Raw genomic sequence first — 12,524 nt, forward strand, 5'->3', positions numbered from 1 at the left:
TTGTTGGGGGGGGGGGGGTTGGCATGGGTTGCACTTTGAACCCAGCATGCTGATCCACTGGCATGCTTTTTTGGGAGGGAGTGCACATGCCTGAGATGTGAAAGTTGTAAATCTTAAAATACTCTGATAAGAGGGCACTGTCAGAAAGTTTGTCTAAACTGCGCTTTTGCAGAGGATTCTGTTAAAGATCAGTTGATAAAGATGCAGTTATATGTTATTAATTCAAATCCTGTTGATTGAATCCCATTCATTTAGGCTGAATAAGTAAATGTGCAGAGACTCCTTGATATGTCAGTCACCCACTGCAGAGACCCCCACCTTTTATAACTAATTCAGAGTATAGAACCTTGGGGTAAATAATAATTTTTGTTAAACTTGGCCTGTTTGGTCTTTTCAGCTTGACTAAACAGGCCAAGATTTGTATATTGGTGATGGGGTACGTGTGTGTGTGTATATATGTATGTATATATATATATATGTGTGTGTGTGTGTGTGTGTGTATATATATATATATATATATATATATATATTTTTTTTTTCATCTGCATAATTTGTTTGGCTGCAGGAAAGAATTGTTGCTACCCTTGTATGGATGCTTTACTTTTTGGGTCTTCACCAGAAACTCTGCATAATTGGCAGTTTTATACTGCAGTCTTCCTGCAGAACACAATCACTGTGACATTAGTAAGCATTTGGAGTTGCATCCTACTGTTCATAGATGTGACTTTGCTCTTACTCGTCAGTCTGTTGATTTATCAAGGGATATCACTCATTGGCACAGCATTCACAATATTTTATACATCCTACAGTCTGAGGTATTCTTTCTGCTTCTCAAAGTCCTGAATGCCTGTAATGAAGTTAAACTAGAAAACGTACATACTTTTCTGTGATATACCATTGTTATGGTATTTGTATAACTTGCATTATGTGGAGCTGTAAATCCTTGATTGCATGCAGCTGTTCTAAGATAAAGCAGACTTAACACAATTTCAGCAGAAACTTTTTAATCAAGCAAAGCTTTCAGGTTCAGCATTCCTTCATCAGTGTATAAATTCTTAACAAATAACAATAACTATTTGTTTTTGACAAGAAGATATATCACCAAGTTTCTGGTGTGGCAATAGGTACTCCCATTGCCAACACCTTTGCTAATTTGGTGTTGGACAAATGGAAAAATGAGTTCATGTGTAACGGACCAGTACAGTATTCGATGAAGGTTAGCTGTTTCAAATGCTTTGTTGATGATGTCGTTTTTATATGGCATGATACAAGGGATGAATTAGATTCTTTTGTGAATTATTTGAATTCAAGCACCAATTTTTTTAAAAATTTACAATGACTAATTCTGAATATTATATTAATTTTCTTGATGTTGCTATTCTTTATGATGGTATTAATATACAGACAGTCTTTAAAAAGTCTGTACATAAGAACAAGTTCTTACATCATAGCAGAATGCACGCTCCACATCTCTTTAAAGGAATAACTCAAAGACAATTTATGCGAATAAGTAGGCTTAATACTGTGAATGATCAATGTTCTCAACAGTTGAATGACTTGAAACATGATCATGAAGGGTTATAATGAGGTGACCCTAGATAAGGAATTTAATGATGTGTTAAAATTGACATACTGTTACTAAATCCTATTTTGGGGCAAGATCTACTGAAGAGTTATCTGAAGGGCAAAATCCACAAGGAAAGAAGGATAAATTACATTATGTAACAATGTTTAATAGAATTACTCCAGAGATAAAGAAAATTATAAATAATTGGTGTATTACTGAGATTATCTGAGTTATGTCCCTTAATTGGTAATACCCCTACTTTTTCGTATTGTAACTGTCCGAGTTTAAAGCAAAGATTATGTTATAAAGATATGTATACTGCTTTAGATAGGAGCATTTCAAGTAAAAATGGTACAATTCCTTGTCACAACTGTTGTTGCTGTGACCTTATAGACAAGAATGTTGAATTTACCCATCCTGCAACAAAAAAGAAATTTACATTTAGTTGTTTTGCACCATGTAATTCCATAAATATAATGCAGTATGTGAAGTTGTAAATCTTGTATTTAGCAACCTGTAATAAATGTACAGCTTTCTATGTAGGGAAGTCAACAAGAAAATTAAAGGATAGAATCTTTGAGCATAGATCAGATATCGGAAAGAACATTAGTACAAATTCTTTGGCTAAACATAATATTGAGTGTGGAAGTGATCATAAGTTTAGTTTTAAATGATAAAGTTTTTAAACATTTGAGGAGAGGTGACATGAATAATAGATTGGAAGTTAAAGAATATGAATGGATTCTTTGGATGTGTGCTGACACATTTAATTCTTTGGATGTGTGCTGACACATTTCCAGGTTTAAGAACAGAATAAATACTTTGCTTAATCTGCTATAGCGAGGCAGAATACTAGCCCTACCCCCCACTTTTACCGAAGAATATTTGCTGAATATTCTGTACTGACAAACACTTTGAACAATTAGTGATGCTGCACTGCTGCTTTCTTGTTCGTTAATTACCCCAAACTAATAGCGTCTTGGCGATCTTGTTTCAGGATTATTACTGTTTAAATGTGCACTCCTTGCAGTTTGTAAAGGTCGCGTTCTGATTTGTATTGCTTATTTGTACTAATGCTTCAATTGAAATACTTTTGACTTTAAATAAGCCTTGTTAATTTTGCTCCCATGTTTTTTCTTACCTTTACTTATGCCAATCTTTGCCTGCACTCAAACTACATTCTTTGCTCCTTACCTTAGTCTCTGTTAATTGCAAATTGTACTTCTCCACTTGGCGTTGCTGTGATTGATTGACATTATTCTGAGTGTACCATATCTGTCTACTGACTATTCTACTGGAAATGTCTGTTTTTTTTTAGTTGTCTTTTGTTATATTGTCTATGTAGTACAGTGATTTATTCCCTAAGATTTGAATATCAGTGCCTAGTATTTCTACTTAGTGCGCCTAATCTTCTGCTTACTTTACTTCTTGTTTCTCTCTACTTTTTTTTTACCCAGCTGTCTAACTTGACTGTATTGTCCTCCAGTGGGAGACTGCCCTGTCACTGCTGACCAACGTTCTTCACCCACCATATCTTCTACTGTCCATTACCTATACTGAGGAATTGAACCTTAACCTCCCTGTGCTACAATCCCTCTAAGAAGAAATATAAAACAAAAGAAAGTATGTGTTCCTAATACAACTGACTGTTCTAAATCCAGATCTGTTTAATATACTCTAGGTTTTTTTTTTTCTTTTATGTACATTCCCTAGCTAGGTCGACCAGCAGCCAAAGCCTTTCATTAACTATTTGCTTGCCCTCTCCTCTTGTGTCCTCTATTCTTTAAACATAACTCCCCCCCCTTGTATTTCCCAAGCCCTGCTACCTTCCATAAGAAGCTACTCTTTGATATATAACTTTTGTCCACTAGGTGGCGCTTTTTTTCCCTGTCTTACCCACTGACTCAGAACACTTCCCTTAGACTTACAGTTTCTGTATAAATTATTGAACTGCTGCCCCTACATCTTTTTCTTTCCTTCTACCTGTACTCTAATTCTCTTATTTTCCCTGTCTACTATCCCTACTACTTAGGCCTTTACCTTCTACCCATCCCCAAACTTACCTTACCAGGTCAGCTCTCCACTGATAGTTTTTCTTTGGGCTGTCTCCTTCAGTGGCTCTACCCGCTCCGTTGACCCTACGGGCTCACTTCGCACCCCTACCCTACCCCCAAATCTCACCCACCCCAGTGCATCTACCTTTATAATCACCTAAATCTCCTCCCCTTTTCTCCCAGCCATTCCCATTTCTTTGCCCCTCCCCCTCCCAGCTGCAATTTCTATTAATTACCCCTCCCCTTTTCTATCCCTCACCTGACTACACTCTCGTATATACTTCTCTTTCTTTCATCTCCAAATTCTCCCCATTTTTCTATGCCTCCTCTTCTAAAATCTATCCTACTCTTATTCATCCATGTCTCCTCCACTTCATCTCACCTCTTTTACATGTATTCTCCTTCTAATAACTCTCTATAATGCAAACTCCTATTCCTCTACTAAAGTACCCTCCTCATTCTCCCTCCCCTCCACTCTCTCCCTTCCCCTCCCTTTGACGTCCCACTTTTATTTAATGTCCCCCCTCTCTACTTCAACCAAACCCATTTCATTACTTTAAATTAAAACTCCATACTTTTTTTTAAAACCTCTTACTGTTGCATCAAAACCATATCTCCCTCTAACTTCATGTCACAATCCAAAGTCTGTCCTCCTCTCTCTCTCTTTTCTTGGCTTGCTCTGGCAGGTGACATCCACCCCAACCCTGGGCCCACAGTCAGTAACAATCTCTCTCTCCCACTACCTCCTCTATTAGAAACAGCCAAAAATACCTTAAGTTCATTGCCATTAATACCCAGAGTATAAATGACAAAATAACAAACTTTCATACTTGGCTAAATCACACTGTACCTGACATAGTAGCAGTCACAAAAACCTGGCTAAAACCTCACATTACTAACTCTGAAATTATACCTCCTGGCTTCCAAGCTCTTCGATTCGACCGCCAAAACAAAAAAGGAGGTGGTGTAGCCTTAATCTACAACTGCCTACTAAATCTCTGCCCTTACCAGAATCCCATTCCTCAGTTTAATAATGCTGAACTAATCAAAGGAATCCTCAAAATGAACAACTTTAAAAGTATCTGTTTTATAGCCATCTATATCCTCCCTGGTAACAACACTTCCACCCTAGAGAATATTCTCTTATGGGCTTCAAACAGCATCAAATTTGAGACTTACATTCTAGGAGATGTCAACGTTAACTGGTGTAAAATTAATAACAATTCTCCCACTCTTTCTATCAATCTTTATAAGTTTATTCGCCTAATAAATGACATTACCAGACCTAATAAAAATAACACCCCAGGGTCCATCCTGGACTGGATCTTAGTCAGACACCCTAATAAGATCTCTGACTCTGGTATACTTCCTAATTCAATAAGTGATCATCTCCCAGCCTTTATTCACCGAGCTGCCCAACACCCCCCTCACCAACACCAATATGCCCACACTCGTAACCTGTCCAATTTTAACCCTTCTATATTTTCTGAAACCCTTAAACTAACAAATTGGGATATCCTAAAAACTATTCCTCTAGATGAAGCCTTAGATATCTTCAATTCTACCTTCCTTAAAATCCTAAACTCCCAAGCCCCACCTAGAACAAAACGAGTAAAATACAACTCTGCCCCTTGGCTAACTAAGGACACTAAAACTCTCATGCTACAAAGTGATAAAACATGGAAACTCTACAATAAAAATAAACACCCAGCTACACTCCTTCAAGTTAAACAACTCCGCAATCTAACCAAAAAACTTATCACAAAAGATAAAAAATCATACTACACCAAACTACAGTCTACCCTCTCAAATAATCCCAAAAAATTCTGGAATTCCATCAACTCCCTTTTACACCCCAGTACTAAATCCAGTCCCTGTCCTGACAACAATAAAACTGACACAGAAATTGCAACCCTTTTTAACTTCTTCTTTACCAACTCTATAGCTGAACTTACTAAAACCTTCACCAAATCCACCCCCTCTCCTAGCCCTTAACCTACTTCCTCCTCCTCTCCCCTCTCCTGCTCCCCTAAACCCACTCCCACTCTTTATCTAAAACCTGTGTCAACCAACTGTATCAAAAAACTTCTTTCCAAACTCAAGTCATGCTCCAATGCCCCCGACAATATCCCTTCACTCTTTCTCAAGGTTGCTGCTGATGGTATCGCCATACCCATTAGCATTCTCATCAATAGATCCATCCAGAAATCTTATGTTCCCAAACTATGGCGAGCTGCGTACATTCTGCCCCTTCATAAAGGAGGCAAAAATAATAGCATTTCTAACTTCCGCCCAATAGCCATTCTTTCCCCAATTTCAAAAGTCCTTGAAAAATGTATCCACCTGCAACTCATGCCCCACCTTCTCAATAACCAACTCCTCACCCCTACTCAACACGGTTTCCATCCTGGCCACAATACCATTACTGCTCTCCTCTCTTTCTTAGACATTGTCAACCATGCCCGTGACTCTGGAGATATTGTCTCCACTGTCCTTCTTGACCTTTCCAAAGCATTCGACACTGTATCCCACACACTCCTTCTTAACCACCTTTCTAACCTTAATCTCTCCCTAGATTCCCTTTCTTGGTTCAAAAGTTATCTCTCAGATAGATCCCAAGCTGTGAAATGGCAAACAGGTACCTCCACCTTCCTTCCTACCCCTACCGGAGTTCCACAGGGTTCTATTCTCAGACCTATGCTCTTCAATCTATTCATCAATGACTTTCACTCTGCAATTCCACACTCTCAAATAGTGCAATATGCAGACAACTCCACGTTAGTCTGCTCAGCCTCTAGCCTTCCCGAACTCCAGGCCAAGACCCAATTGGCTTTCACAACGACAGAGAATTGGATGCTTCAAAACCATCTCTCCCTAAATGCCAATAAATCCCATATCGTTCTTTTCTCCCCTCAAAAGCCCTCACTCTTGATAAGCACTCTTTCAAGATCACCAGCCTCTCTCACTCCTCAATAGAAGTTGTTTCTTTTGCCAAACTACTTGGTGTTACCATTGATGAACACCTGAAATTTAATACTCATATTCAACTAAACATAAAAAAAAAACACCAGAAGCTTGGTATGCTTTACAGAAATGCCCCCTTTCTTATCAGTAGCTACTAGACAATACCTCCCCTCTACCTTCTCTATTGTATGGTGCTCCTCTTCTAACCAACCTTACAGCTTCTATCTCCTCAAAACTAGAAAGTTGCTACAACAAAATCGCCAAATTCGCTACTAACTCTAGGCATTCTGCACACCATTGCATCTCCCTCTATAGTCTTCAATGGCTTGAACTCCTTAATCATCTTGACTACCTCCAACTTACTACTGCCCACAAACTAATTTTTAAACCCACTGCTTGCCCTGCACTATCTAATATCTTGCCTTTCTACACTCCTCTCAGGCCGCTAAGATCAGCCCACCAAAATCTTCTTACAGTGCACAAACCTAAACGACCCCCTGGCTACCTACTACTTTCTTACACTATAGCAAAGAAATGGAACTCGCTTCTTCCCTTGCTAAGAATCACTACAAGCCCAGAAAAATTCAAATCTCTACTCCATTCTCACCTCTCCCAAAACTGGAAATATAATTATATACTTCCTACCTAGATCCTTTCACTTCCCCTTTTTCAATCCTCTCCCTCCTGCCCCTCTTTTCTTCAGCCCCCACCCTCTACTTCTTTATCTTCTTCCCCATGTATAAACTCTAAGTAAATACGTTTATATCTTCACTTCCCCACTGCTTATATGCCTCTTCTTGCAACTGTATCTTTCACCATTTCCGTAAAATGTATCTTTCACCTCAAACATAAAATGAAACTGTGTATTTTTTTTTCTGTGCTACAAATACAATCTATTTAAAAATTTTTATTTTTCTTGTTTGTAAATTGTGTGCAATGTGTTTGTCATATGGAGCTTTAAGTATGCAATGTATTTGTAAATCGGAGCTTTTCTCCCCGGGCCTCCACTGAAAACGGGCTTTCGGGCCCAGTGGACATTCCCGGTTATCAAACTGGAAATAAAATAAATAAATAAAATAAATCAAACAGTGTCATTGAAATCAGTTTTGAAATGTAAGCAAATGTGCCTGCATTAGGCATATTTTTGCTTTAAAAGTTTTAATTAATAGTTTTTAATTGATTATTAATCACTGAATCTGTTGGCTGTGTGTGATTAGTATATAAATAGGTTGATATTTGTTAAGATTTTATACATTGATGAAGGGCTGTTGAACTTAAAAGCTTTGCTTGATTAAACAGTTTCTGTTGAAATTGCGGTGTTAAAGCAATCTAAGATAAAGTGAATTTATACTTGTGGACTGAAACTTTACTGTGCACTTTGCTTGTTTGGAGAATTTGTATACAACTGTTCACAGATATGTACCGTTGTGTGTGTTTCTGAAAAAAAAAGGTCTAATTCAATCTATTTAACTGCACGTTTATTAATAAGAAAAGACCTACATGTTTAAGTGCATAAATAAGACAGTTCACTAAAGCAGGGATTATTTTATTACATCATGAACTAGATAAGGAAAATATGTATAGTCTTAAGCTGAAGGCATTTATTATGTTGTTAGGTGGTTAGCGTTGCTGCCTGTCAGGGCTGTATTTTACATATGGCTCTCTTCATGGGTGCCTTTGCGCCTAATCTGCCTGACCTCCTTGTGTCTGCATTAGTTTTCACTAGTCGCTTTGGTTTCCTTTCATACTCTGAAAACGTACCATAGGTCAATTCAGTAATCCTCGAATAGCACATAGGTGTATGAGTGTCCATTCATTTGTGTGTTTGTGTATATATCCTGTTATGAGCTTATACCTGTTCATGATGAGCTGCTATGCCTTACGTTCATTGAGTGCATGTCTGTGTGGATGTACACAAACTCACGGACATCCTATGGGTGCCCTTTTCAGGATGAGCTGCTGTGACTTGTGCCCACTGTATACCATGATAGGCTGTGGCAGCCCCCTGACCACTGGGTAAATTGGCCTAGTGAGATTAACCCAGTCAACAAAGTGTAAATAACTAAATAAAACTAGATATGAGTACTACGCTACCTTAACATTTGACTAAGTAGTCACCATCTAACTTGAATCAGTTGCTTGCTACTCTTCTCTGCTGAAAAAAGGGGATACCAGGGTGATTAGATACAGTAGCTGTAAAGATGAGTCCAGCTGTGATTGAGGTGGAGAAGAAATGTAAAAGGAACTCAATTTTAAAACTGTAACAACAAGAAACTGTTAATATTATAAGTTGTTTGGGCTTTGCTAAGAAGTTGAAAACATTATTGTGTTTTTCTTTTGTGTGTGTGTGTGTGTCTGTTTGTCTGAATCGGAATTCAGGAGCTTCCAAAAACTCCAGACCATGCACCATCTAGGACCTTTTATCTTTATACTGTGAAGACACTTCCAACTGCCTACATGCTACTTCAGAAGTGTTACAAGGTAATTGTTTTCATTATTATTATTTTTGCTTTGCTTCCACTGAATATTAAAACTCTACCTTACACTCAAAACTTCAAAAAAGCTTTAAAAGAAGCACTACTAAGGTCATGGATCTGCACATGCCAAAGCCGAAACTAACTCTCTTACTTCTCATAGATCCACCTACCCTTGATGTTCTTCGTTTTCCATTGCTGCAGTCCTTACTATTGGGTATAGTCCGCATCCAGTCGGCCCGAATACCAGAGTATAAGGCTGGCGTCGGTCAGGCGCATTTGACTGACATCAGGGCGTCAGGGTACTAATGCGCATGACCGGCGTCATATCCTCAGTCTTTTTTGCCGCGTGGTCCGATGCAGAAGCAGTTTTGCGAGTGCAGGTTGGCGTTCTGAAATATTTCCGAAACCGGAGTTTCAGACCGAATCAGAGTTGGCTAAGTACCCGTTGGGGAACATTTTGGTTTTTCTTGCCTCAGTATTTAACCGGATGTCAGAAAAAGTGAATAACTGTATTTCTTGTGGGAAACAGATACCTCATAGGGATTACCATACATTGTGTATACCTTGTTTAGGGCCTGAGCACGGCGTTGTTGGTTGCGCTCTTGTGCTAGGTTTAACAAACGCACTATTAAGAGGAGGTTAGATTGTGCCAGATTAGTGTTTGGGAAGCGTTGCAATTATAAAATGCCGTCGGATGCTCCGGCCCGCTTCCAAGAAGCGCAAGGACAAAACAGTTAAGCCTAGGGTTGATGAACCGCAGTCCCGGACGCCGGTTCTTTAGGAGGCTCAGTGGAGCCAGAGGTTTTGCCAGGAGTTTCTATGGAGTCTCAGGCAGAAACTTTACTGTTACAGGATGTGGCCTCTCAGGAGGCAGGCCAGGCTGAGGGGCTTCTCAGGTAACTATTCTTCCCTCTCTTCCCAAAGTGGTTAGAGCCTCTCCTTCTGTTGCCAAAACTTCTTTAGAGGTAGGCCAAGTTCAACTTCAGTTGGGCTTCTCCTAGCATTTCAGGTTCTGTACCTAAGAAACATATGCTTAAAATGGCAGAAGATTTGATTACTATGATTAGAGGTTCTATGCCCCTCCTGATAAGAGGCCTAGGGTGGAACCAGAGTTTGGAGTTTTGAACAGGGTTCAGGGCTTCTGAGTCTTCTCTGAAGATTTGCAGGAGTATCCTCATTATTCTGATTCTGATGTGGATGATGCCACTCCTGCTTCTCCTCCTGAGGATTTTTCATTTTCAGAGACTCTGCATTCCATGAGGGAGCACTTTAAATGGGAAGGCCAGGATTACTCTGATTCCAGGAAAAGGCTTAGGGAATTTTGTTTTACCCCAGCATAGGCCTTTAGCTATACCTCCTGTTTTGAATGTGGTGGAAGATGTTTTGCAGAGGCTTCCCTGATCCCTGATTCCTTGCCTCCTGCTCCTGTTAAACCTCATAGGTACTATAGGGTGCCCGAAGCTGATTAGTATTTGTTTAAGAGTCCTAGGGCGGACCCAGAAACTGTTTCTCAGGGGCCTAAAGGTGTTAAGGCCTCTGTGGTAAAAATCCTGTTCCCACTGACAAAGAGGCAAGGGCTTTGGATAGGTGGGGTAAGAAAGTTTATACTTCTTCCACTCTAGCCATGAGGGCTTTGAATTGTCAGTTTCACATGTTGAAATATCAAAATTATCTCCTTTCACAATTGAAATCTAAGGTGGATGCTTTGGCGGAAGGTATTGATTGTAAAGAATTGCTGGATTTAGTTTATGTGTCTGAACAAGTGGGCAAGCATTCTTTGCAATGTGGTTTTGATGCTGTGCAGGCCTCCTCGAGGGTGGCTGCCACTAGTTCTGTTCTTCGCAGGCATGCCTGGTTGAGGGATCAAAATTTGGCTGAGCATGTTAAGACAAGGATTTTGGATGCTCCTTTACAGTCTGATGTGTTGTTTGGTTCACCTGTGGAAGCAGTTTTAAAGAAAATGGAGGACAAAGCTAAGTCTATGCAAACTGTTAAAGATTTTTGCAGGTACAGCCTCCAAAGTTTAGTAGAAATTGGCCTGCTAAGGGGTGGACATATCCTGCTTATGATTCCCAGTCTAGGGGTAGGTCTAGACGTGGTAGGGGCAGAGCTCAAGGTTCTTTAGGCCTAGAACAGGAGTTCACCTGCTCAGACTTCTGGTGAGGGCAGGGGTCAGTCCTTTCGTAAACAGACCCAATGACCTGCCTTTTCAGCTGCCAGTAGATTCTCGCCTGGCAGCTCCTTTGGGAGGAAGACTGTCTCTTTTCAAAGAAAATTGGGATTTAATTACTCAAGACAGATGGGTGTTGGACATCATTCACCACGGTTACAGATTTTATTTCCATACAATGCCCCTTTCAAAGGCATGCCAGACGTTCCTCCTCCACAAAGAAAAGAGGCTCACAAGCAAGTTTCTCAGTTACTCCAAATAGGGGCCATTCAGCCAGTCCCTGTATCAGAAAGGGGCCTAGGATTTTATTCTCGCCTGTTCCTAGTACCAAAGAAGGGGAACACGTGGAGACCGATTTTGGATTTATCTCTCCTCAACACTTATCTGGACATTCCCAAGTTCAAGATGTTGACGTTACAGCAGCTTTTACCTCTGCTGGGCAATGATCACTGGATGGTAACTTTAGATCTCAAGGAAGCTTACCTTCATGTGCCTATCAGGCTAAGTTACAGGAAGTATCTGCGGTTTCGAGCTGGAGATTCTCATTATCAGTTCTCTGCATTGCCCTTTGGCTTATCTACTGCCCAGAGTATTCACAAAGGTTCTGGCTCCAGTGATAGCTTACTTCAGGCTAAAGGAATTCAAGTCTATCCTTATTTGGACGACTGCCTGATTCTGGCTCAAGAAAAGGAAGACCTTCTACAGCATCTGGAATATGTTATAGCAGTGCTAAGATGCCTAGGGTATTCTGTGAACGAAATAAAGTCCAGTCTAGTACCCTCTCAGGACATGTGCTTTCTGGGTGTGAGACTGAATACAGCATCCCAGATGGCCTTTTTAACCCCGGACAAACAAAAGAGTCTATCACTTTACTTCCATCAACTATCTCATCAGTCCGTGCTGACTGCAAAGACAGTCCTTCAAGCATTAGGGTTCATGGCATCTTGTATTCTGGTGCTTCCCAATGCCAAACTGCATATGAGGAAGTTACAATGGTATCTCAAAATGTATGGACACAGCACTGCCAGGATTTGGACACTGTCATTCAAATAATACCTTGCCTTCAAAAGGAATTTTTGTGGTGGGCTCAGGAATGTCACCTAAACAAGGGACTCTCTGTGACCCGGCCAGAGGCGAGTCAGATTTTAATGACAGATGCCTCAGACATTGCTTGGGGAGCTCATCTAAATGGAAAGTGGATACAAGACAAGTGGCCTGCCAGACTACAGCATCTACATATCAACATGAAGGAGATGTTAGCAGTCCAGTTTGCATTAATAGCTTTCAAGGAG

The 12,524-nt window shown here is 40.1% G+C and overlaps 1 protein-coding gene across 7 annotated transcripts in view; it reads left to right on the top strand.

Annotated features, from left to right (window-relative positions):
* The window catches only part of POLR3C (RNA polymerase III subunit C), an 866,317-nt gene that overhangs the window by 587,221 nt on the left and 266,572 nt on the right, over nucleotides 1-12,524 (top strand). For all 7 annotated transcript variants that reach the window (XM_044079982.1, XM_044079981.1, XM_044079983.1 and 4 more), the window contains one exon: nucleotides 8,965-9,066. In XM_044079982.1, the coding sequence (XP_043935917.1) occupies nucleotides 8,965-9,066 (102 nt within the window). The remainder of the gene's footprint in view (nucleotides 1-8,964; nucleotides 9,067-12,524) is intronic.

Source organism: Protopterus annectens, chromosome 8.part0 (genome assembly GCF_019279795.1).
Source record: "Protopterus annectens isolate FY-2018-M chromosome 8.part0, PAN1.0, whole genome shotgun sequence".
In the NCBI taxonomy this organism is placed as follows: Eukaryota; Metazoa; Chordata; order Ceratodontiformes; family Protopteridae; genus Protopterus; species Protopterus annectens.